This window comes from Notolabrus celidotus, chromosome 9 (genome assembly GCF_009762535.1).
Source record: "Notolabrus celidotus isolate fNotCel1 chromosome 9, fNotCel1.pri, whole genome shotgun sequence".
NCBI lineage: Eukaryota > Metazoa > Chordata > Actinopteri > Labriformes > Labridae > Notolabrus > Notolabrus celidotus.
The window spans coordinates 27,582,513-27,605,557 of record NC_048280.1 but is presented as its reverse complement, the minus strand read 5'-3'; the positions used below and the strand labels follow the sequence as shown (position 1 = coordinate 27,605,557).

The 23,045-nt window shown below is 41.7% G+C and overlaps 1 protein-coding gene across 8 annotated transcripts in view; it reads left to right on the top strand.

Moving 5' to 3' along the window:
- cabin1 (calcineurin binding protein 1) overlaps positions 1-23,045 on the top strand; it is a 45,918-nt gene that overhangs the window by 4,747 nt on the left and 18,126 nt on the right. For 2 of the 8 annotated variants that reach the window (XM_034691397.1, XM_034691398.1), the window contains 22 exons: positions 79-296; positions 628-700; positions 1,041-1,228; positions 1,331-1,468; positions 1,704-1,892; positions 1,981-2,223; positions 2,336-2,489; positions 2,587-2,702; positions 2,936-3,097; positions 4,081-4,287; positions 4,400-4,545; positions 4,744-5,005; positions 5,235-5,405; positions 6,081-6,170; positions 6,295-6,455; positions 6,552-6,781; positions 9,092-9,157; positions 9,937-10,116; positions 10,245-10,645; positions 11,947-12,060; positions 22,620-22,783; positions 22,879-22,975. In XM_034691397.1, coding sequence (XP_034547288.1) covers positions 79-296; positions 628-700; positions 1,041-1,228; positions 1,331-1,468; positions 1,704-1,892; positions 1,981-2,223; positions 2,336-2,489; positions 2,587-2,702; positions 2,936-3,097; positions 4,081-4,287; positions 4,400-4,545; positions 4,744-5,005; positions 5,235-5,405; positions 6,081-6,170; positions 6,295-6,455; positions 6,552-6,781; positions 9,092-9,157; positions 9,937-10,116; positions 10,245-10,645; positions 11,947-12,060; positions 22,620-22,783; positions 22,879-22,975 — 3,770 coding nt within the window. The remainder of the gene's footprint in view (positions 1-78; positions 297-627; positions 701-1,040; positions 1,229-1,330; positions 1,469-1,703; positions 1,893-1,980; positions 2,224-2,335; positions 2,490-2,586; positions 2,703-2,935; positions 3,098-4,080; positions 4,288-4,399; positions 4,546-4,743; positions 5,006-5,234; positions 5,406-6,080; positions 6,171-6,294; positions 6,456-6,551; positions 6,782-9,091; positions 9,158-9,936; positions 10,117-10,244; positions 10,646-11,946; positions 12,061-22,619; positions 22,784-22,878; positions 22,976-23,045) is intronic. The other 6 variants (XM_034691401.1, XM_034691402.1, XM_034691399.1 and 3 more) reach the window with 3 other exon arrangements.

Sequence of the window (23,045 nt, the reverse complement as noted above, 5' to 3'; positions counted from 1 at the left end):
ATTGTAAATATGTATTTACAAAACATTGTTTTTCATATTTCTGTTACATAAAAACACAACTGTGCTTCGCCTCTGTAGAACAACAGGATGTCCACAACTTCCTGCTGAATAATATGTCCAACGGTGGCATACTGGACCTGATGATGCGCTATCTGAAAGCTGTGGGTCAGAAGTTCCTGGAGGCCTGGCCTCGGGGCCTGACTGCTGTAGTGTTGGAGGTCTATCAGAACTGGAGGAAGCACAGCTGTGGTCTTCCTAACCCTCTGCTTCGGGACTGCAGCAATCAACACATGCGGGTAAACGACAAGTTCAACGGTTTATATGTTCAATACTTGAACCTACAGTAGATTGCAGAAGTTGGTGGTTTAAGTCTCTGAATATTTCCAATTTTTACCTTTGTGTGGCAAATCTTTCTTGTACTTTATCTTAAAGCTTGTTTGAGGTTTTTGTTAACATTGCTTGGTAACAGACGTGCACACATACTTTTAGACACTGGATCTGGATCTAATTTTGAAAAGTTCTGTGACAGCAGGATATAAATGCAGTTCTTCATCAGACTAGACCTTTTATTTTACACTCACACTATTTTTCTAATACATGTTTAATCTGTATCTGCCTTATGAACAGGACATGTTGGCGATGAGCTTGGCGTGTATGGAGTTGCAGTTAGAGCAGAGGTTACACATCAAAGGGAAGACGGGTAAGTAACAATGAGTTTCAAATTCAAAAGTTGATTTTTGAGTACACTTGGTTGATTGATACATTTAAATACAGTGCTGCATTATTTAAGGCTGTATCCTACAGAGATGTTACAGTGTTGTGTAGTTTGTCCACGTGTCAAACATCATATTTCACCAACACTGACTAGTATGAATGAGACGTAAATGTGATAGATGTTATTGTTGTTTTTGACTCTAAGAAATTGGGCTGATTGGCCTGAAGGTGGCGCTGAAACACACAGAATTTGTGGAATGTTTGTTTACTATCTGTGGGGAACAACATGTTTACACTTGGCTCCTGGATTTTTTTGTCCTGGTTAGGGTCACCAAGAAGAAGCAACATCGGCCCCACCAATGATACAGCTGAATCTGAATTCCCAGGACAATACTTCGAGGGTGATTTGTTCATCCTGGCTTTAGGTTCATCCCAGAAAGACATCTTTGAGGAAGAGTGGGTGGATGCCATGGTGCGAGTCTACTGGCTCAAGGCCCGGTTCTTGGCCTTGCAGGTACAGACTTTTGTTTTTTGTTTGAGTTGTAAATGTTAGCCATTCTGGCTCAGCTCAGCCAGATGTGACTTCTTATTCTGTTCTTCTTGTTTTTTTTGTCAGGGAGACATGGAGTCAGCGCAGGAGAGCTATGATGTTTGTATATCTCTGTTGCAAAGCAAACCAAAGACCTCAGAAGGGAAATTATACACTATAAACCTGCCAAACCTACGCATGGATGCATCAATATCTGTGGAGGAGGTGAGTGCATTGTTCTTCCAAACAAGAACTTCCAAATGTAAGATTAGTATTTATTTAAAGATTACATTTCCTTAGTTTTCATGAGTTATTAAAAGAAGTGTTACAATTTTATACTTTGAGATACCATGCAAGACTTGGGGATACATTAAGCAGTCAAAGAGTAGTAATAGCTCAAAGGGCTTCTGTCTGTTATCATAGTGTAATTATTTTGTGTTACTTTCATCCCAATGGACAGATTGACAAAAAGCTGAAGTCTCTAGAGCGCTGTCAGTCGTTGGAGGAGATCCAGCGTCTCTTTGAATCTGCAGACTATAAGTCTGTGGTGCGTCTGCTGCAGCCCACTCTTAATTATGGCAGCAGGAGTAAACCTCTGGAGTTTGTGAGCTCAGCACCAGAGAGGCCGGCTCAGCTGCTGCTGCTGCAGGTTAGATCAGCTACTACAGCACTGATCTTTATATCTTTTGAGATGGGAGGTGGGGGACCTTTTCTTACTTTCTGACTCTCTGGCCTAGAACTCGCTGTTGAAGCTTGAGGACTACCAGCAGTGTTTGGAGTGCAGCGAGCTGGCTCTTAATGAAGCCCTACAGCAGCTCAACTCAGGTCCAAACAGCTCTCTCCCGAGTAAGGAGGAGTGGGTCAGGACCATCGGAAAGTTGCTGGATGGCATAGAGGTCTGCTTCACCAAAGACTTGGTGCTTCTAAGTAATGTCCCACACTTGTCAAACATGGCTCGACTGGCAAACAACCTCATCCAGGTCAGAAGAAGCAAAAGACAACACTGGTTTTCTTTAATGAACAAAATGATACAATAATAAGAAAACTATGAGCGTCATTTTAATGTATTGTTTGGTTTGTCTACGTTTTCAGTTGATTGATCTAAGCATGAGCGTTTCGGACGATCCCAAGGAGCCTTACTTCTTCTCAGTTCTGCCTTGGATTATCCTGTATCGCATCATCAGACACGAGGAGGCTGCTTTTGACTGCATGCTTCGACAGCATATCTCCATAGGGGATGATGAAGGTTTGTTGACTTCTTGTTTTTGTGCCATGAGTGTTCTCAACGTGTTTATGTCATGATAGTTTTTACACAGAGTGACCCTATGAAATCTCACTTTCAGATGACTCAGACACTCCCATGCTTCCCTCCTCCTTGATGCTTCTGAACACAGCCCATGAGTATCTTGGCCGTCGCTCTTCGTGCTGCTACTCAAATGGTGCACTGCTCAAGTTCTTTGTGAGTTTGTTTTGGAGACTTTCTTCTTAAAATACCACGTTCTGCCCAGAGTGTGAATGTGCAGATCATATTCTGCATTTTATTTTGAGAACAAACATTTATATTTTTCAAGTGGAGATTTAAAGCTGAACTAAGTACAGAATCAATAGACCTAATTGTGTAGGCGTGGCTGTATTAACTTGTGTGCACCATTCAAACAGTTTGATGGAGCTTTGTTCTTATATTTGCTGAAGGTCCAAGTTTTGGAAAAAGAGTTCGCAGCCGCTTTAAAGAGTGACCCTCATCCATACAAAGAAGAGTTAGAGATGGCCCTGGAGCAGTGCTTCTTCTGCTTATATGCCTACCCCAGTAAGAAGAGCAAGGCCCGCTACCTGGAGGACCACTCATCCCCACAGGTCAGTCTCTGGTCATGACGGTGATATAGTGCAATACAATCTGTTCTAAACTTGAAGTCACTCTGATTATAAAAAGCTTTGTTGACCTGTTTTCCGACACTGTTATGTCATTGAAAATATGAATCAGAAATCTCCGTATGTGGCTAATTTGGTTGTTAGATAATAGCTAAATGGTGTTGAAGAGGCGGTGGAAAAGTGAAGAGGTGGTGAAAATGCCTCAAGGCTCTGACAATTGGTATGATTTCTCACCTGCATTGGCAAATCTACATAAGTGTTTTAACAAGAGCAGACTGGAGATGACGCATTCATGTACCCTCATTGACCCTCACCGCGCAGCAGAAATCTGCTTCATCCATTAATGTTGTTTTGTTGGCTTGAGAGGTACATGTCTGCTGTCATTGAAATAAATTGAAGCTGTGAAGTAGCGTTAATGGCTTAATAGCATTAATTCACTGAGTGAGATCTGAGAACACATTTAAATCAACCACAAACAAATACATGCATAAGATCTGGGGCATTTAATTCACTGTTATTAACTCTATCACAGTCCTTACTTGGCATTGGAAGCTATTTTCTCCTCCTCTAAGAAATTCTTGAAGTACAAAGATGTTTAACAAAGCTTGAATTCATTCATCATTGCTGTCTTGACTGCACAGACTCTTTGTGAAGTTGCTCTGAATAAAACAAAAAAACATATTCAAACAATGTCACAACTCTGAAAATACTGCAAGAATAAGACTGCGGTAATGACTCACAGCCCGGTAAGCTCTGTGGATACAGCTCTGAGAATCTTTTGTTTTTGTAATGCATACTTCTAGCCACTAGGTGGGAGTCATTCCCACAGGCTCATGACCCTGACTTTGACTGTAATTATTTAATAGCACAGCTCGAAAAGGGTTCCCCTCTAAACCACAGAATAGTTCAGGCACTGTCTTAAACTGTAATACCATAGACTGTGACACGACTGCTTTCTGTGTTTGCAGGTCGAGCTGCTGTGGAGTGATGCTCTCTTCATGTTCAAGTACTTCAAACCAAAGTCGCTGCCTGAGTTTGACAGCTACAAGACGAGCACAGTGTCAGCGGAACTAGCCAATCTGCTGAGGAGGTTTGCTGGCATTGCCCCACAGAGTGACATCCCCACCCTCACCATGGATGAAGTGGCAGCCTACATTGAGTGCATGACAGAGAAGGTCAGTCAGTGGGCTTGGGGCAAAGTGAAAAAAAGTAGTTAGTGTTTCATCAGCAGTTTTGTAAATGAGATTTATGATGATTAAAAAAATAATTACTTTTGATCTTTTCCAGGCCCCGGGTCTTCCTGAGGGTACTCCTCCTGCACCTCCAATCATTGATGAGATCTACTACCTGCTGGCTGATTACCATTTCAAAAACAAGGAGCAGTCCAAAGCCATCAAGTTCTACATGCATGACATATGCGTGTGTCCCAACAGGTACCTGATTTTCTACTAGTTTAAAGCCTGTACATGATAAACAAACCATCATATTTTGTAAACTTTGAAGGTAAAATGAATCTATATTTATGCAATAATCACTGCATGTACACTTGAATTTGTAAGGTTTGTTTGGATTTATCATCACAACATCATGTCAAAGTATTACCCTCACATGACATGTGTGTCTCTCCTCAGGTTTGATTCCTGGGCAGGTATGGCTTTAGCTAGAGCCAGCCGCATCCAGGAGAAGCTCAACTCCAACGAGCTGAAAAGTGACGTTCCTATATGGAAACACTCCCAGGCAGTGCTCAACTGCTTCAAGAGAGCCCTGGAGATAGACAGCTCTAACCTGTCTCTGTGGATTGAGTACGGTACCATTTCATATGCGCTGCATTCATTTGCTTCACGGCAGCTCAAGCAGTGGCGCAATGAGCTGCCTCCAGAGGTGGTTAAACAGGTGAGAGACATGCTGATGTGAGTAGATGATCTTTTTGCCCTGTCACTTTATGTTAAAAATGTTTCTATGTCATACTTGCCATGTACGAGTTAAACAAATGTCACACCCTATTATGTGAGCTTGTTCCACATGTGAATTCTCTGAGGAGCAAATTGATCTGTCGCCTTGAGCTAAACTCCTCATGAAGCCTCCACTGTGTATGTGTGTGTGTCTGTATGTGTTGTTTCAGATGGAAGAAAGGAGAGACTCCATGCTCGAGACGGCGTTACAGTGTTTCCAGGGAGCTTCACGTTGTGAGTGTGACAGTGATGAAGAAGAGTGGCTCATTCACTACATGCTGGGGAAGATAGCAGAGAAACGCAAACAGTCTCCAATTGAATACCTGCAGCTTTACAAGAAGGTAAACAACTCCAGGCTGTCATTTCAGATCTGACTTATAATTAGCCAATGAAATCAGTCAATCATTTGTTTCATCATTCACTTTTGTATATTTTTTACTTTGATGGTTAAAATTTTTGATTTTGTCTGTTGAAATGTAGCTTCCTCAAAGAGCAAGTACAGAAATACATGGTTCAGTATCTGAGCATGTCTGTGTATTTGATAAATAGATATTAATCAAAGTCGGTTAATGCACCACAGTCAATTAGGATGCATTTGGCATTCTGATAAAAGTCAGTAAAATAGAGCACTTAAGAAAAAGAGATGGAACAATCCTTCAGTTGTAGGTTGATGGCAGACATTTTTCTTGCTCTCCGTGGAGTTGTTTTATAATCCGCCTACAGACAACAAAGACTGCGGCCCTTCCACCCTCGCAAGATGTTTTTTTCACAGAGACAATGTATAGAGTTAGTCATAGCTCTGTTGTTGTGATTAGATCAGTGGAGGCAGATGGACCTGTGTGAAACAGTGTCAAGGAGGTCAGCAGAGACAGAGGAGGGTTGAACATTGTGAACAATGATGTCATCTCATCTGTCTTCTAGTCCTTACTGCACTCCTTCCCTCCGTTTTACTAGAGTATTTATATTGCCACATGATGGTGTTTGGTTTGTGATTCTCTGCTTTTTTATGATCACAGGCAGCAAACTACCTGCATGAAGAAGCTGCAAGGTACCCCCGAAAAATCCATTACCATAACCCCCCTGACCTGGCTATGGAGGCCCTGGAGGTACAATATCTGTGTAGTTTCATGTTGTGTCACATTTTTTATGCTGTGTAATAAAACATTTTTATTTATAGACATTGTTACCATGACTATGGACCATAAAATCTTTTATTCCTACTTCTTCTAGCTGCACTTCCGTCTCGGTGCAACAATCCTAAAACTACTTGAGGGTTTTAAGCCTGATCTGGATCATGAGCCATTGTTTAATTTGCTGTGTGAGGCTGCCACTGGGCCGTTTGCCAGAGGGGAGGAGAAGAGTATGCCAAGTATGCCCAGGTCCAGTGAAAAGTAAGCTTCAGAAATCAAACCCAGCAGGAGTAGAGAAAATTCATTCGATTACCTGCCTGAAAATTCTTGTTTAATGTTGTTCTTGGTTCACTGCAGGGAGAAACCCCCCTCCATGATGGATGAAGACTTTAACTCCTCGTCAGCGTGCATAGGCCCCCTCAGCTCCTGCATAGGCAACCTCAGCTCCTCCCTTCCATCAGCTGCCACCCCAGGTCTCACATCCCCTCCTTATGTGGCCACACCGTTTGACCACGATTACGCCAAACGCAAAACACTCCGGCGGCAGCAGTGGCAGCAGCAACGGCATGAGGAGCAGCAGGCTGATGGTACAGTCCCAGTCCTAGACAGTGTCTCAGGGGTTGGGCTTTTTTGCCCTTCCTGCTCTGGGACAGGAAGCCCACTGGGGAGTGCTCAGATTGCTAATCACCATGCTTAATGGCTTTGGTTTCAGTTACAATGATCCCCGTGCACTGGGTGATTGGGATGCGGTGAAATGGGCAATATGGCTGCTGATTATTTGACTAATTTGCTATGCCTGACAAAGCAGCAGTGTTGGAACAAATGGATTTTAAGATTACATTTTGTGAGAGTGTTAAGGCCTGTGTGCGTGCAAATGTGTTTGTTTGTGTGTGTGTGAAAAAAACATCCATTTCTAGTCACTGCTCTGTTGCTGGTCCTGATTTCCTTCCTTACCAATCATCTTGCCTCTCCTAATACTTTATAATTGTTGCTTTGTCGTTCCCTAAGCCTTTGACATCAAAGAGAAATGTGCAGCGTTAAAGGTCTGTGTGTTCATAGCCGTAATCAGCTGCTGGCGATTGGTAACACACCAAACAGGCTGCTAATGCTCAATTATCCTTCTTGTTGCTTTGCTGTGTGTTTCATGCAGTTGATTTAAGAGTGTCAGAAGTTGCAGGTTCAACTTTGTGCCAGTTCGACTAAGTCTCTGTTATACTGGTTACATATTTATCTGTGAGCATCTCCTTTACTAATATCACCTTCATGTACTCAGGGTACATTTTCCCTGTGAGAGAATCCTCCACAGACCAGAGAAAATTTGAACAAGGTCACGCAAACAAATCATCAAGCTTTCCACACACAAGGTCATTCTGTTTATTATACAAGCAGCTTCAGAAACTATCACATCTCCACAAACATTAAAAAGTAATGCAGGGTGGCTGTTCTAAGTTCAATGTTTTGACATGAAGTATCATTTAAAGACTGTCTAGATGGTGTTAGGTTTATCTGAAACAGCAAGCTCCTCACACTGCTGTGACTTTATTACACAGTTAAGAATAGAAGTGTTTTTCTCTTCAAAGCGGATATAAACACGGAACTTATGTGTTTGAAGAGATTTGTGCAGTAATGTGATACATTTATTTTATTAAATTCACTAGAGCAGATTGAGAACACTATTACAGACCATTTTGGTTAATGCACATATACCCTGTTATTTCTGCTCTATTATTTGCCTTCAAAGCTGCATACACTTCAGGTATGGGGCTTTCACATGCCTGAAAAAGGTTCAGAAAGATTTCTATTCAGTTATTTCAACATATAGATTAAATATATAGCTTGTACTAAAGCTTGACGCTTTTTGGTGACATCAGCCGTGGCCTTTCTTCATATTCCAAAAACAGTTACATCTGTTCACCCCCCATGTTTTATGTTTAGCTGTAATGTCCAAATAACGCAGCCATGTTGCCCATGTTGCCAGTTTTGTCGCCCTTTCCAAATTCCTTCCTACCTACCTACCTGCCTGCTACCTCTTTGCCTGCTTGCTTTTACCACCTGCTTTGCCATTGATGATGTGCATGTAGTTCAAATGGGGTGAATGTCTTCACGACTGGACAAAGTCAGTCCTTCTATCACAACTCACTAAACTGTCTGGTGGTTTATGTGGTCACATTGTGTTTCAGTTTGGTGTGGGCTTAATTGGACAGTCAAACTCCCTGGAGATATCAAATTCTTAGTTAATCATGTGTTTGCTATTTTGAACTGATTGGATGGAATTTCCAATTACTGTCAATTAATGTGAAAATGCCAAGTCAGGAAGAAGAATGTGGCTGGGCTCTTATTGGCTCGCTGCTAAGACTGAAGTCAGAAAATGCTCCACTGCGCACATGTTTGCTTGAAGTGTCCCAGTTTTCTGTCTGAGTCCTGCCAAGAGCTCATCAAGGTGACAAAAGTGTACGGCCTGATTCAGACACGACTTCATCAAATAATGATCTCCTGCTCTTAACCTGCCTGGGTCGACAAAGTGTTTTCTTAAAGTTGCTGAAATGTTGTAAAATGAGAGATCAGTTTTTTAACTAAAGTGATGAAGAGCCAGCTAAGGCTGTGCTTTGTCAATTGATCGTCCCAGGCCTTTTTTATTATTAAGTATAGGAGATGAATATCGATCCTTAGATATGCTGAAGTACAACCATCATAATGATATCTAACTCTTGCCGTTCATTTTCTGTTTGGTCTTGTGTCTGAATCAGGTTCTACAATGTCATGGGGAGTGCTATTAAATCTGTTTTTCATTAAAGTTAATGAGAATTAAGGAGGATTGCAGATATTCAGTATTATGAAATGAGAGATACGGTTTTTCTTGTTAATATTTTAAAACCAGCTCCCCATATCTCCAACAGCCTCACCAGAGTTTGACCATGATTACTGCCTGCCCAGGTCTGCAATATGGCCGGCTTCCCTGAATGGTACTGCTCTCCAAACCCACCAAACTCTTTTTTAGAGTCGTATGTTTTCAATCAGAAATGAAGTGCATTTTTGATTACCACTGAATACTCAGTTATACTCACAGATTACTCAAATCCTACAGTATTGCACTAACTTTGCTGTTAGCTCATGACTGTGATTCTTTTGAAAAGTCCCTTGTGTGCATTATTCACTCAAATAGCAAAAGCTTGTTGCCCTCCTGATTGTGTTATTTCCTCCTCCTGCCAAGACTTTTTATTTTGCTGAGGCTGCACAACAAGGCAATTAGGAGGACTGCTGGCATTTCAATTTTGGACCACTTACAAAAACAGACCCTCTCTCCTTTTATAACAAAGCGTCATTAGGGATCCACTAATAAGGATTTCTGGCTCATGACCTATTTTTCATAATTGCATTATTCCCCACTCACGCACACACACTCACACACACGCACACACAAACACACACAATTGTTTGGCATTTAAAACAACCACCTACTGACAGATTGGTAAAGCCTACACAACATGCTTTTAAAATATGCCGTAACACATTGTGGATAATTGCTTCAAATTCAGACAGTAACATCAATTTGTTGACCAATCAAAGACTGTCTTACCTTAAATCACAGTTTAATCACTTGATTTAAAAAAAGAAGTACATACCCCACACTTTTTGGACAGACATAACTTCTTTACAATTATCCTCGTGCCCATACAGGCTTTATCATCTCTTTAGATCAGACAGCATTACCCATGTGTTTTGTGTTTCGTTCTTTTGGCAGAGCGCAGTCAGGACAGCGAGGTGGTAATGCTCTCTGACTCCAACTCCACCCAAGATGCCTTCACTGATCCCGCCAGCTCTCAGGACAGCAGCCACAAACCAGTGTCTGTGAAAGCTTGTTCATCATCATCAGAAAGCACAACTCCGGTGAAGGATGGGCAGTCTGCATTAGAGGACACGGGTACAAGCAATTATACTTTCTTTTATAATTTTGTGTATTTTCTGCAGTCAGTTAATTTGACTAAAGACAAGAACTATATACAATATTCTGAATCAGGTGCTGAATATATTCATTTCTATCCTCTTAAGTACCACATGGAGAACATTCTGGCATCCAGGTGGAAGAAAAAGTCATCCAGGAAGTTGTTGAATCTATGGTGGTGACACTACCAGAGACTTTGGGCCCCAAGGTCTCTGCAGACCCATGTCCCATTCCCCTTCCCCTTCCTGTCCCAGCCACCCCTCCAAAGCCGCCCCTCTCTCAACAATCCGCTCCTCAAACCCCAGCCAGCGAGGGAAAGAGGAAGCCAGAGCCCCCCATCGAGGTTATTGAGGTGCCTAAAGCGCTTCCTACAGAACGTGCCGACCAGCGACGGATGCTGGTGGACATGTGCGTCCGTGCTCTCTTCCTCTGCCTCGGCCGCTTCCCTCAGCACTACAAGAGCCTGTACCGCCTGGCCTTCTTCTACAGCAACAGCAAGACCCATCAGGTCAGTGTGCCCTGGCAGCTGATGGCAGTAGTCTATTCTCAGTGTGTTTTAAAGGCCAACTGATCCATTAAACCAAAGGCATACACCTATCATCACCTAGCCCCTGCCATTAATGGTGACATTTACTGAAGATGGGGCTTGCTAAATATTCCTACAGCTCTCCAAAAAGTCACTGGAACCTCTCGCATTCATTTTTGAAGAGTCAAACACATCAGAGCTGCAGTGGTTATTGTTTCTTCTCCTTGGATTTCTCTGTGGTGGGTCTGTGAGCTCTGTGGTGACACACGAGTTGCTGAAACAGCATGTGTTGGCTCTAAGGCTCTGTGGGCAGAGGTGTGCGTGGGTGGTAGCACAGTGCTCTCTCAGCCAGTTTGGCACAGGGAGGTTGCGTTGAGCTTTACTGCGGTGGCATCCTTCTGTCAGCTCTCAGTTTGTTGAACCGTTTTAATGCAGTCTTTGTCCCTGCGTAGGGAGGGTGAATCAGGGGGAGAAGGGTCATTTTTCTTTTATATTTCTAAATATGATTATTTATGATCATATTTCTATTGTGCAGCATTGTTTTTTAAAGGCTTCCTCCTGTTAGATTTTTCTAATTTGCTGCAAGATTAAAGAAATGTTTTTTTCTTATGAACAGTCACAGCTTTAAGAGCAGTTAGTTCAATAAAGATAATTTCCCTGAGGTTTAATTAAATGTGGAATAACTTTCAGTGCAGAAAGGTTCAGCTAGGTTTGTGCCCTCGGTGGAGCGACCAGCAGCCTGGATGAAAGCGAACTCACCCTGGCAGTGATGATGATGCAGTCGGTTGATGCGATGCTGTTGACACAGGTTGCTTAGCTGTCCTTACAACCTGACACATCCAGTGTTAAAAGCCTCTGTGGCCCTTTTGTTCTCAGAGAAACAGCTCCACTCACTTTGACTGGCCAGCTTTATCTTCACTCCAGGAGAGGCAGCCTGTAATTTCATGCTAGAGCCTACTGGGATTGTGAATGATAACTTGAAGTGGCGTTAGCATGCTATCTTTTCAAACAGGGTGCTCGTGTAGACACTGATTTGTGAGTCATCACGCTGTGAAAAGAGGTCTGCATTTTCCTGATTGCAAATGAGAACAATTTGTGCTTTTCTTTTGGGCAGATATTAAACACTTCACACTATCCATCAAGTCTATCCACTGTCCATCAAGTCTGTTCTCAATTTGAGGGATATCCGCTGGTCTTCTTTCCTCTGTCTTGTATACATGAAACAGCTCAAACACATGTATGTGTGTGGTTTTGCTCATTATTTATTTTTTTCCACCACACAGAACCTACAGTGGGCCCGAGATGTGTTGCTAGGAAGCAGTGTCCCATGGCAACAGCTGAAGCACATGCCAGCACAAGGACTTTTCTGTGAAAGAAACAAGACGAACCTGTTCAATGTAAGTCACCCTGCCTGTTTTTCTTCCTCTCCTCGCCATCGTGTCAACACACATTGCTTGTTACACTGTAGACACTCACGTCATCACTGGGTTTATTAGCATACAATCATAATAAGACCAAAAGCCAAGATCTGATTGTTATATTCTTACATAATGCAGGAGTCACTAAAAAATAAACACGTTTTTGATCATATTGAGACTAAAGGAAATGGCATGTTGATGAAAATCCAGGCATGCCGGAACAAATCTAGCAGTAGCATGTAACTGTGATTCATCAAATCAGTGCACATCGGTTTTATGTCTCCTGATGGGCTTCACAGTAGTTGTCGCACGGCTCTGATGTGTAACTACTGGTAGTCAGCAGTGGAGAGTCAGTCCGCTCACATTTGGTCAGTCGAAGCTCTACACTTTGATTTTCTTTTTGGGCCGCGTCCTTGTTCTGTAAGCGATGCATGTGCAACACATGGCGGGCTGTAAAGTTCACTAACTAGAACCAACAGGACGATAATCAGCTCAAGGTGAGGCAGCATGTAAGTTGGATCCTCAAATACTTGTGTTGCGAAGGGATGTTTAATAAGATATGAGATAAATATGCAATCTGTGATAACATTTTGATTTGCTGTCACAATATGAAGTGCCACAATGAAACAACAATTAGATAGTGTTTATGAGCTTTAACTCGCATTTTCTGCGTCTATCTGCTGATCATGTTTAGAGAACACATTTGTAACATGTTTCCTCTGAATCTCTACATTTACATAAATTTAACTTTAAGGTAGCAGATAGCTAGCTTGAGCTTCATCACACCTTATCACCATGTTATGAAAGCATGGCCATAGTACAGAGGCCTCCATCCAAAAGGTGTAATGTACACATGCAGGGAGAGAACGCACTGTGAAATATTTTTCAGACTTTTACAATGTATTTAAATTGTTGCAAATGTTTGAGTTCAAAACAGTGTATTAATTTCTCAGCCACAGATGTTAACATTATACTGAGTATGAGCTGGACAGAGAATTTCAATTTGCCTTGAAACATTAGACAGGAGCTGAATCAGGATTTTTCTGACTTTAAACTAAACACAAGAAGAAAAGACAATTAGCTATGTAAAGACATAAATTCTGTTTATTGGACATTGACCTTTGACCTGCTACACAACACATTCTATGTTAGTATCACCTGAGCTAAACCAAGGTTTCCAGGTAAATGTGTTTAATACTGAAGCACCAACTAAAGGGTTAAGAATACCTCTTTGTGTATACAGTAGGGATGTTAACAATTAATCAATTATTGATTAATTGTTTGTTAAGGATGCACTCTAACACCTTTTTTTTTGTTTTCGATTTTCTATCACGTGGAACAAACATCATGTGTTCTCATTTCGTTCAGCTATCAGGGAGGTGTTTTAAGTTTAAAGTCAGTTTCGATGTGAATCAGCTGACTGAAGGTGTTGCACACAGCAGAGAGGCTCAGCTGGGCGATGTGGCTGTGCGACAAGTCTCCATGAGCACTTTATTTCTCCGATGGACTGATTGTGACCCGTTACGCTCCTGACTGACACCTGACCACGTTTGCATCCTTATTTTTCTCAATAAGAACGAGTGGACAGAAAACTGGACACCTTGAGTCAGAATTATGATTCTTTTCAGTTCCCTTGTTGCAATAAATCCACATGTTGTAGTCTGAGCCTTCGCTTTTATGACTGCATCTGCAGAGATTATAAGCCTGCTCCACATGTTGATATTCAGCGTGTTTAACATTTTGTACGCCTCAATATGACCCATAACTACTCAATACTGTCAGTTGTACACATTGTGTTGCTAAGGAAAATTTGGCATTGTTTTTGGCATGGAAATTAATTAAAAATCAATTAAAATCTTTTTATCATTAATCAATTATTGATTGTTAATGTTTCCAAAGATCAATCAAAGAGAATACTTGAAATTGACATCCCTAGTATACAGCTCCATGCTTGACTATACAATGGTTATAATTGTACTACATGTGTTGTCTTCTCACTCTAGACTGCTGCTTTATGATAAAACATCACAGCACAGTAGCAGCTAATAAGAGAGTCCCAGAGGAGGAACCTGAGAAGTGTATCCTCACGTTTGTGACTAATGAGCTGTCTGCTGGGAGCGAATGATGGGGGCATCACAGTCGGGTTTACCCTTTTCCCACGTATTGTTCACATAATTCAGTTGGATGCACAAAACTCGCCCCTAAATATGGATCAGCAGACACAAGGACTGCTATAAATGGAGTTGCACAGTATGAGATTTTTTGAATTATCTGCCTCTCAGAATTACAGGGTCTCTGTTCGGTTCCACTGAAGATTACAGTCTGACTCCGTCATCTTTTCTGCGTGTCAGATTATTTGCCTCTTTTCACTTAAAGCAGATATTATGTCCTTTCAATGCCTGAAAAATCACAACAGAAACAAATCAAAAAGTAAGACAGTTTCTGAAAGCCTCTATGTTCAGACTTTAATCACAGATAACATGAACATAATATCACACCTTGTCTGTGTCTTTATCAATCCGTTGTTGGTACATATTTTGGCAGTGCACATTATTTTGGACATAATTGTTTGTGTATGCTGTAGAGTCAAACACTGACTCCAGAGAGCTTCTGGTAACAGACTGTAGAAGCGATGTGGGCCAGGTCTGAGCTGGAGGAAAGCTCTGCAACGCTCTGGCTCCCACCGGGTTCTCACAGAGCCCCTTCTGGAGGCAAACCTGCCACCCTGGCATACCAACTGTCAGAGCTTTACTGTTCCCTTCAAACCAAGCCATCTCTCGCTCTAACACAGGACGGCACAGACCTCTCTAAATATTATTCAAACATTTCACTTTTCATTGTGTCTGAGTTCTGGGTAGTTAGTACATTAACAAAAGTTGCTGAAACACATTATATAGCTTATATTTTCATGCTTTGTCAGCTTTATGTACAGCAGATAGAGCAGTGAAATGTAAAGATTGGCTCACATTATTATCACTGAGAACCTGGTGCTCTTCATCCAGCTTTCTCTAACACATAAACCCCAGTTAGTCTCAGCCAACACATTATGTTGACATTAAGCTTGACCTGTTGTAGGTGAATTTGTGGTAGCCCTCTTGCTGGTCATCATGTCAGTGGAGAGGTGACTTCATCTCAAACACATTACATAATGAATGGCACCTTGATGTCAAGGAGATTTGACTTGCAGCTGTGCCTGCACCTCATTGAGCCTGTTGGTGAATACAAACTTCCTAATGTAGGTCATGATGCCCTACTTTTCTCTCTGGCTTTGGCTGGGTTACACTCACTTACTGAGGCCTCCATAAGGTAACCTATATACTGCTGTTTAGAAACGATCCAGATAAGGTTGTGCATAATTTAGTGCTTTGACTGTCGGGGAGAGTGCTTACTATGAGGGCAGGCTCACATTTAAACCGTTTATGAACAGAATATTATGATTAATTTAATTGTTAATTGAATCTGAGTTCATGTTTCCAGAGTCACAGAAATTGAATTGTTGATAATTGGTATTGTAGTGTATAATTTTGTGAATGTTTCCTTTTTGAACTGCAGATATTTGGATTCTGAGCTGTTCTAGTGACAGCTTTGTTAATGAATGAACAGTGTGATTTATTGCCAGCCTGATACAGGATTTGTAAAGCTGATAATAATTTTAGAGAGAAAATGTACTCGTTGAAACAAAGCAGCTGGTATTGAGATTTTTGAGCTGTAATAACATTCACCATTTAGATATTGCACTGCTTTCATACCAATAACATTCATATACATTACAGGGACGTCTGTGTTCTTAAATATAACTATCAAAGAATATTTTCCAACACAATACATTTTTACAATTCTAGTGTGGACTTATGTCCGGCTTTGATTCTTATTTATCTCAGCACTTTCTGCTGGACATGTAGCAAACTATGAAACAATTCAAACTCTTTTGTGGCACATAATGAAACTCTTTCTAAATTGTTTTCTTCATATGTTTATTATAAAAGTGTGTGTGTGGGTTTTTTGTCATGCAAACATGTTATCACATTTTATTGACTACGTTTGGACCCTGAGCTGAATTATATGATGGCATGTTTGTTGACGATTGGTGTGTTTCTTAGCTGAGCTGATAAAAGATGGTTGGAACTGGTTCTATTTGTAGAGGGAAAAAATATCACAACCTCTATGGTGGACAGTACAGTGGATTTTGAAATTTTGATTAATTTTCTATGTTGGTTGTGCACCTTTTATTTTTATTTTTTTTAACCAATAATACTTCTCAACATTTCATAAATGTATTCTTTGTTCCACATTTCTACTCCTCCAATTGTGGACAGAGGTCCGCTTAGCTCGGCTACATGTGCTGCAGAGGGTACTGAGAGTGCTGTAAACTATGGAGTCAAAGTTTACAGTGCTATGAAAAGTATGCCACGAAAGCATTTCTCCAAGGGTATCATTTTGTTTTCTGTATTATACATCCTGAAATAATAGTTTTAATATTGCATATAACAAACAGGAAAACATTTTAAATATTAAATATAATATCGGTGACAGGCCGATATCAGCCTATTATAAAAGCTGAATGATCATTCAATGATCTCTAGAGAGCACAGAGAGGGTCAACCCCTCACAATTCAGGCTGAAGAGTTGAGACGCTTTGTTAAAAATCAGTTTTGATGGTTTGCAAACTATTTAATCCCTAGATTTATTGGAAAATAGTACAAAGACAACATATCAGATGTTGAAAAGGAACAATTTGATTGTATTATGAAAAATATATTCTCAATTTAAATATGATGCGACCATTATCTTTTAAATAGAAAGTTTGGACAGGGACAACAAAACACCTGGAGAGCATTTCCCAACTAGTTAAGTTTATTTGCAACAGAATAGTGACATAACTGGCTATAAAAAAGGCACCCCAGAAAGGCTGAGTCTCTCATAATTAAAGACAGCAAGAGCGAGGTTGACCGATCAGTGAGAGACTGTGTGACCAAGTGGTTCAACAGTTTAAGAATAATGGTAAATGATCTGAGCTAACAGTTACAGTGTTCCCGCCTGTCAATCAAGTCAGCTGTGCCTCTCATTGGAAGACTCGTAATCTCAATATCTTCAAAATTGCTGTATTAGAAAAAAAATCACCCCCTGTATAGTGTGTGCCGATAGAGAAATGAGCGATCCAGACTAGACCGGTCTTTTGTACCAGGCTGTAAAAATGTTTATTTCTGCTGTACAGATCGTCTTTCTTGAATTGGTGTGTGGTTTCCGGTACTTCCAGAGCCAGCCTCAAGCGGATCCTTGATGAACTGCAGTTTTTAGCACTTCCGCATTGGACTCATATTATTATACCGGAGGTTGCCACTTGGGAAGTCCCCATTAATGCTGAACCATATATCCAGGTTTTGGAGCAACATAATGCTGTTATCCAAACGATGCCTTCTTCAAGGAAGACCTTACATATTCAGCAAGACAATGCCAAACCAAATTCTGCACGTTATAACAGTGTCGCTCTGTAGTAGAAGAGTCTGGGTGCTAAACTGGCCTGCCTGTCGTAGCTTGTTACCCCTTGAATACATTTGACACACCATGAAACAAAAAACATGACAAAAGAGATCCCCCAAAATGTTAAGCAGCTGAAATCCTATGTAAGGCAACAGTGGGACAAGATTTCACTTTCAAAACTCAACTGGTTGACTCTGTTCCTTAGCATTTACAATATTGTTGAAGAAGAGGTGATGCAACACAATTTTAAACTCAACTTTCTTGAGGTGTTGCTGGCATCAAATTTAACATTTTTCAGTTTCAATATTTAGTAAGTTGTCTTTGCACTACTATCAATAAAAATAAGGTTTAACATCACATTCTGTTTGAGCAACATTTTACAGAACTTCCCAGCTTTGAAATGGGGTTGTTGTGCTAGTTCATTTTAGTCACTTCCAATAAAGCACTATGAAATGCTTATTGTGGGGAAGTAATTGTTATACGGAGTGCACTGCATTACAATAATCTGCAGCCGTTTAACAGCTTGTCAAAACTGGATATTAAGGTATTTGTAGAAATGCTGCTGTAGCGTCAAGCTCAGTATTTAGTATTACAATGATCTAAGGAGTCCCTGTGTTCAGTACGGCGTCGTGTCCCCTCCTTCCTCCTTCCCCAACCTGACACACCACTCTCACACATGCTTACATACTCTCCCACCCACTCACACATTCACTCTCTATGAAGCTCCAGAGAAAAGGGATGTCATTGTTGCCATATTTTGAAAAATGTAAACACATACTTGTTTTGATTCCGCATGTTTTGATCTGATTCTGTCTTTTCAGGAAAAGTAATCATGTTTGAATTGAATGAAAATTTGCTCATAGGCCTTTGTGCCATGATTTATTAGATTATATAAGCTGAGGTTATCAGGACTTCTGGGGAGCCGTTAACGCTTGCATTTCTTGTCTTGGTTCGATGTATGACTCAAACATTAGTGTGTTCAGCAGTGCAATGTGCTGTAGGTGGAGCTCCTCTCAGGAGGACCTTGTTTTTCTTTTCTTTTTTTCGCTTAGGGGAGGAGTATTGGCCAAATGAATACAGTTTGTACAAGTTGATATTTTGATTAGCATGTTAGAGGGTTTAGTCTGGCTGCCAGCATGTTTTCCATTGCCTTCAGTACAGCTTGACATTTTTTCAGCAGTTATTTTTTCCCTTCACACAACAGGAAGCAGGAAAAACAAGGTGTGTCTATTTAATATGTTTATGGTGGCCAGCTGGGGAGACACGACCAGGGGAGAGGGAAGGAAGAAGGGGAGAGCTGTTACTTCTGCCTGAGGAATCACTGAGGTGTGTGTGTGGGCAACACAAGTCTTATCTGTTCAGGCAGCTCTGTTCTTCAGCCTTTCTTTCTTTGGTTATTGTGGGCTTTTCCTACACTAACCTGTCTTTGTCTTCCTCAGATTCTACAGTTCTCTTTCTGTTATAGTATGCCATCCTCTTGATGCCTCCCACTACATTGATGTGGTGGCACTGAGTTCATTTTTCAGCCAGTTTATGTTCTCTTGTTCTTTTCCTGTTGCTCCGTCTTCAGGGTGATCACGCTCTACCCCTCCCCCTGGCTCTTATTCGCCGTACTCATCTGCTCTCTCTGTTGCACTCTTCTGTTTCCTCATTACTCTCTCTCTCCCTCTCACTCCTCTGTTTGTGTGTGTATTGTGTGGGTGTGCACTAATGGGCGGGAGTTTCTCCGCTTGCCTCCGATTGGCTGGTAAAGGCCTACTAGGATTGGCTGTATGCTGTGTATAGTGCGAGAGAAAAGCAAGGAGGAGGGGGAGGACTCCAGCAGGCTGGGGTCAGGGGAGAGCGGAGATAGAGTGTGTGGGTGTTTTTGTTTTGAGATGGCAGGGTTTGAGAGCAGGAGAGAAACGAGTCGGGTTGTCTGTCAGTGGCATACTGAGCTTGTAGGCCCTGACTTCAGCGCCATTTCTCCTCTTGCCAAGGTATCTGCCATTCTCCTCTTCTTCTGTTCCTGCTCTGCCGTGTGCAGCTGTGCTTCCCTCCTCTCCTCTACTGCAGCTCTCGCTGCCCTAGCACCCAAATGCAGCCCACCCCTTGCTCTCTGAGCGTGAGCCACTTTCAGGGTGGAGGCGCTACCAGGACTGCTGGTGCTGCTACCGCCAGCAGGAAACTGTCCAAAAGAAAACTAACACAGGCGCCGTGGAGTAGCTTTCTTTGGTGATGGTGAGTCGCTTCCCCTCTGACTTTTGTCAAAGCAAGCCTAGGTATGTGTTGTTTTTGTATGAGCAGAGTTCTTGTGTCGTTTTATCAGAGTTTGTGTGAGGGTTAAGGTTAGGGTTAGTTGTGTGGTACTTTAATGTGACAACAAAGAAAATGTATAGGCTCCTCCGAGGGTATCTGAGCTGTGTTTATCAGAAGAACCAGTGGAAAAGTGAATTCAGAATGAGGTGAAATGATACCACCCACATGCACCGTGCTGCTAGTATTTGCAGGTAGCCTGCTATCTTTGGTGTCTTACAGTCGTAAGTTGTAGCTTTGGATCAGCATGGTGAATTTGTTGTTACTAGTAAGCTGACTTCTGATTGCTTGTAGACACCTCAACACTCAAATTGTGTAAGTTTTACCAGGGGTAAAGCTTTCACCTTGTGTTCCCCATGATACCTTAAAGTATTGAGACGTATATGGATACATTTAATTAGACAAACAGTTGAGTTTTCACCTCTTATAGTTGTTGAGCAGACAGACACTGTTTTGTTTTGGTGTGTTTCCAAAGAAGTAAAGAGAGAACCAGTTGTTAGTCGGTCCTCCTCATTCACATGTTCTGTAAGGGTTAAAACTGAACTCAGAAAAAAAGCTTTGGCCGTCCCAACTCCCCTCGAATAATTTCCGGAAGATCTGAGTGTCAGCTGATTACTACAGGGAACGTTTAAGACAATTGTAAAGGATTGAGAAAGGAGTGCTCTTGGACAATTGGATTGCCTCTACAGTTTTTAGTTGCTATCTGGATTTCTATCCCTTCCCATGTATTAACCTGTGTGCTGGCTAGATAATGGGTTGTTTGTGTAACACTTTGGTTTGTTTTTTGTAGCATTGTTTGTGCTGCTCTCTGGCCAGGTCACTCTACAAAAGGAGATTACATTCTCATTGAGCTTTTGTCGGGTTAAATATATATGCATATCTGCCTTTGCCTTTTTTTTTATGCTGCAGGATGTGTCTTTGAGTTCATTTTAAAACCTTTGTGACAAACTGGCATTACTTTATGTGACATGTCCACTGTTTTATTTCTCTGTCCACACAAAGGAACTCTTCTGAACCTGATTGTGATCTGAAGGAATGATCAGATTCCATTTGTACCAAATCATTCTCCCGTCATGTTTTTGTCTCTTGTCTGTGGTGCATCTTAATCTCTGTCTCATCTCTCTGTGATGTATTGGCTACATCTGTGCCAAAGCTGTTGCTCCAGATATCAGACAAGCAGTGGTCAGTTTCCCTCACATTAAAAAAATGGGGGGGAAAAGATGCTTAAAATCATTGCAGTTAAAGTCTTACAAATCTGCTTTAGCTGTTGTGCTACAGCATAATCTGTGTAAAGCCATGGCTCTGCTTTCCCTAAACAGATTTACCGTGACTGGATGGTTCTCTGATGAAGAACAACTCTCCTCCATTAGAGATGTTTTTCTAAGTGAGCGGAGTCCACCCCCTCATCATACTTGTCCCGCTCCTGGCGGAGGCTTTTGGTAATCTGTGCATTGAGAGGTTAAAACCTCTCCGAGCCTGGTTGCGTCATATGATAATAATAAATCTTTTCATTTCTCAAGCCATATGTTTGCTGTTTTGTGTTTATTGTTGGGCATTAGGTTTTAAATGGGATCGTTTCAATTGAGATCTGGATCCTTAAACATCATTGTAGAGGTTTGGTCCTACATGAATCACAACAGGTGTCTATTTCCACAGTCTTGATTTAAGATTGTCTAAGGTAGGGCTGGAATTACTCTGAAATACAGGTGACTTTCTACATCCCATTTAGGGTGGTTAGATTTGATAATTTCTGAGTGAGCAGGCTGTAAGTTTACCCTCAGGAATGTCATTTGTTTTGATGGGTATATTTGCCTCACTTTCCTGCTTTGTTCCTCTCCAGCGGCTTTGAAAATGTCATCTGACAATCTGGAGCTGTCTGTGAGGAGGAGCAGCACGCTCCCCTGGTGCCTTCAGCAGCTGATAGAGCTATCTCATTTGTTCTGTTCTGTCCTGATATGGTCATCTTTGTTTAGTCTCGCACACATTCTCTGAGGCTAGAAGCAGTACTCTGTGCCATGTGCTTTATGACTGTACACAGCCTAGGCCACCATCTGCACTCTCGTCAGAAGCTTCAGAGAGCAGAACTTCGCTTCGCTCCACCTGCTGGGAGGACATGTGCTCACACACAAAAAAAAAGGTGGACTCCACCATCAAAAAGCACCTCATCTCGCCTCCTGCAAAGGAGGGGCTGTGTTTGCTGGCAGCCGGTCCGCTGGTCTGTTGTATTGCTTGGACAGAGCTGAGCACTAATGAGGCTTCCTATCATGTGTGCCCAGAGAGAACCCCCCCTCCTGCCCCCCAACCCCTCCCTTTCCACCTCCTACATGACCAGCCAGTCCAAAAGATCTCTCCTGCTGCCTTTCCATCCCCTCATTAGGGTTTTCTTCTTTGAATGCCATGTTTTTAATTCCCATGAATTCCTTTGGCTTACTCCTCTACACTCTTACCTTTATTTTTTCCCTGTAGCACAGTTGATTGTTTCCATATGTCTTTGAAAAACTAAAGTAGCTGCAGAAAAGATTCATTAAAACAAACTTTAAGAATTCACTAATCAGCCTGTTAGCTTTTTGTCCATCACATATGAGACAGTTACATGTACGCAGGTCTCTGACAGCATGTGAACTCCATCCCTCATTTGAAAGAAGCTATGTGAACCTAGCTCTGTACTGCAATGGTTACTATACTTGTGTTCGCTGTTTACAGATCTGTCAAACTTGATATATGACTCTTCCTCTTCTTTTCGTCTCCCCGCCCCCCTCCAGGGCATCTGGCGTATTCCAGTTGATGAGATTGATCGCCCAGGGAGTTTTGCATCTCATATGAACCGATCCATTGTCCTCTTGCTGGAGGTGCTGTCTCAGCTCAAGGATCACGATACTCTGCTGAAAGTCTCTTTCATGCTGCAGAGAACCCCTGACCAGGGAAAGTAAGAACCAGCTTTGTCTGATGCTACTTTTTCTGTGATGTATTATGTATTTGCTCCTTAGCATCTCTCCTCTTTCTCTCTTCTCTTCCATGAAGGAAGTATTTACGGGATGTTGATCGCCAGGTTTTGGCCAAGAGAGCATTTTTCCTAAATGTAAAAGTCCTGGAGGACAATCTCAACAATCTCTCAGGGGTAAGGAAGCACAAATCACTCCACACACTTAAACAAGGCTGGGGGCCGCAGTGTGTTTCAGATGTCTGGC